Source organism: Telopea speciosissima, unplaced genomic scaffold (assembly GCF_018873765.1).
Source record: "Telopea speciosissima isolate NSW1024214 ecotype Mountain lineage unplaced genomic scaffold, Tspe_v1 Tspe_v1.0926, whole genome shotgun sequence".
NCBI lineage: Eukaryota > Viridiplantae > Streptophyta > Magnoliopsida > Proteales > Proteaceae > Telopea > Telopea speciosissima.
In genome coordinates this window covers 2554-5492 of record NW_025318262.1, presented here as the reverse complement: position 1 = coordinate 5492, position 2939 = coordinate 2554, and the positions used below count along the sequence as shown (strand labels likewise).

Below are 2939 nucleotides of genomic sequence, written 5' to 3'. Positions count from 1 at the left end.
GGAGTCGTATGTAAATTACCCAAAAAAATCAGTATTGATCAGTATTTTTATGGTCACAATTAAGAAGAAGAAAGAGTAAACATGCATTGGAGACAAAATCCCTCTCTGTGTTGAAAATTGCAATGCTATATTTAGGCATGCAAAACGCGTTAGTTGGAGAGAGAGAGAGAGAGAGTATGGGTAAAGCCTCAGTCACTCATCAGAAGAGTGTATGGGAAATAATGGATCTAGAAATGGAATGGAGAGGATTAAAATCCCTATAAATACATACGTTTCCAAGCAAAGTTCATTGATTCGAAGGAAGCAATTGGATCAAGCAACATGGCCTCCTCATCCTCTCTTTTGATAACCCTTCTCTTTTCCTTCCTTGCAATTAATGTTGGCATGCAAATGATTATGATGATGAGTTTCATAACTGCTGCTGAGGCTGAGACGACGACGCTACCACAACTCACTCCCTACTACTATGAGGATTCGTGTCCTCAAGGTGTCGACCTAATACGTTCCCTTCTGAACGAAGTTGTAACTGAAGAGCCTAGGATGGCTGCTTCGTTACTTCGGCTCCATTTTCATGACTGCTTTGTGAATGTAACACACACTCTCTCTCTCTCTCTCTCTTAATTTCTTCTTTTGAATTGCTAATTAATGATTCTAATTATGTTTGATCTCATGGATGCATGCAGGGTTGTGATGGTTCAGTTCTTCTAGATGGACCAGGTTCCGAGAAGGAAGCACTCCCAAACAGAAACTCAGCTCGCGGGTTTGAAGTTATAGAGAACATCAAAGGGCAGGTGGAAACTCTGTGTCCGGGTATAATCTCATGTGCGGACATTCTCACTCTTTCTGCAACTGAATCAGTAGCCCTGGTAAGTTTTAAAATCTCTCATTTTGCATGTTTTGATGTCGCTCGCTCACTAGTATTATATTAACATTAATTCAACTTGATTTTCTTCTTGTTCTTCTTATTCTTCTGTTTTTGTTGGTTTTTCAGTTGGGTGGACCAACCTGGACGGTACTTCTCGGGAGGAGGGATTCAACATTCGCCAACTTCTCGGGAGCAGGGACCGACTTGCCAGCTCCTTTTTTCAGTTTGTATCAACTCATCTCCGCCTTCAAAGTCAAAGGTTTAACCTTGGCTGACATGGTTGCTCTGTCAGGTATATTTGTAATTTGTAATTTGTATGTTTTGGTTAACTAACTAATATTGAGTGAGCTGAGCCATACCATACCATACCATACACATATGACAGGGGCACACACCATCGGCTTTGCAAGGTGTACCAGTTTTCGGTCAAGGATTTATGGCGACAAAAACATTAACATGACTTTTGCTAAATCACTCCAGTCTATCTGCCCTAGACCTATGGGAGAAGGAGACGACAACCTTACGTCCCTGGACGACAGGGTGTCTTCGGCACAGTTCGATACAAGTTATTACAGCAAACAAACCCAACAGAAGGGCCTCCTGCACTCTGACCAGGAGTTGCTGAATGGTGGTCTTGCTGATGAGGTCGTCCTTCAATTTAGTAGCAATTCCACTGCCTTCTTTGAGAGTTTTGTTGCTGCTATGATTAAGATGGGTAATCTCAATCCCCTTACCGGTGAAAGAGGCATTATCCGCAAGAAATGCAACATTCCAGAGGCAGCTGCGACGGAGAAGTAACTGATCATCATCAGCATCTTCATAGGGGTTAATACTACAATTAACGGAGATCTTACTTGTTCTCTGTTCTCTGTTCTCTGTTCTGTTGGCTTAACCTGTGATCGATCTATTGTGTACTTAAATTTTAATTAATATCCTTGATATCAGTAAAGTAATATTTAATTTAATGGTTGCTCAAACTCCTGCGCATATTGGTTTTTGTTGGAAAATAAAAATATTGTACTCCCTTGATTTACTAATCTCCACAAGTGGATCGAGTCATATACATTACCCAACTATGATCGAGATATTGGAGAACCACATAAAATAAGGAAACTGAAATTGGATGGCTGAGCCAATATCGAATAAAATCTTTCCTATTCTGGGTTAGCTTGGGCGACACTGTTGCTGGTGCTTTGACAGTTTTAAATTTTATAAAATCAGAAAAATTGAAAAAACAAAAAAGAGTATAAGGATTATTCTTGAAAGAGATCGATGGAGACCAAGGGTTGTCTTCCAAACACATATGGGTTTTGCGATTCTAGAGATTTGGATTCAGCTCTTGATTTGTTTCATGAGATCCAAATAGATGGGAACAACTTAGGATTAATTTTCTCTATGGCTGAATTTCCGACCTGCTTCAATGACATGGACCCAAACAGAAGTCCAAACACGTACTCTTTGATGTTGCCCAATTTCAAGCCAGTAAAACCAATAATCTATACCCAAATAAATTCCAACCAACAAAAAGAAAAAGTTATTTTTGTGATAGCTAGGTTCCAATTTTAGAGGTCGAGAGAGAAGTAATTGAAGAAGATGTTCAGTCGGCGATGGGTAGGGAACAAAGAGTGTGTGATGTGCAAGGGTAGAGGCGGTGCTGTGCAGGGCGATGAGATGGTGAGGCGGGGCCGTTGATTTGGGAGAAAGAACAGAGGGGGGTGGACTGGATGGGGCAGGGAAGCAAGGGTTGGGGCAAGTTTGCACGTGGGGCGTGGTTGTAGGGGATTACATGTGCGCTATTTTGGATAGTATTGTAAACCAAAACTCAAATTGGTGTATTTTTGTTAACTGGAATAATGAATGGTTACGTTTGTAAAGGAGAATTCAAAAGTGACTAATTATGTAATTGTCCCTAATAAAAAGGCAAGTGAAAATAAATAATTATTACAACTAATTAAAAACTAACAATAAAAGAAGGGAGAGGGTTTTTTGAAAGGTAACGAGTCCTATGGTTCAACATGGGAACCAATGGGAATATGCATGGAACTAAGAATAAGATTTTTGCCTCTTCTGAGAT

General features: G+C 40.2%; 1 protein-coding gene across 1 annotated transcript; it reads left to right on the top strand.

The window, feature by feature from the left end:
- Positions 1 to 402: 402 nt before the first annotated feature.
- On the top strand, positions 403 to 1663 carry LOC122648385 (peroxidase 2-like). The gene is made up of 4 exons (XM_043841605.1): positions 403 to 588; positions 684 to 866; positions 992 to 1157; positions 1251 to 1663. Exons 1-4 carry the CDS (start codon positions 403 to 405, stop codon positions 1661 to 1663), a joined length of 948 nt encoding a protein of 315 aa, XP_043697540.1.
- Positions 1664 to 2939: the final 1276 nt, after the last annotated feature.

Coding starts and splice junctions, on each gene's coding strand:
- LOC122648385 (XM_043841605.1), top strand. CDS start 403: ATGAGTTTCATAACTGCTGCTGAGGCTGAGACGACGACGCTACCACAA. Junction 867..991: donor CAACTGAATCAGTAGCCCTG/GTAAGTTTTAAA, acceptor TTGGTTTTTCAG/TTGGGTGGACCAACCTGGAC. Junction 1,158..1,250: donor TGACATGGTTGCTCTGTCAG/GTATATTTGTAA, acceptor CACATATGACAG/GGGCACACACCATCGGCTTT.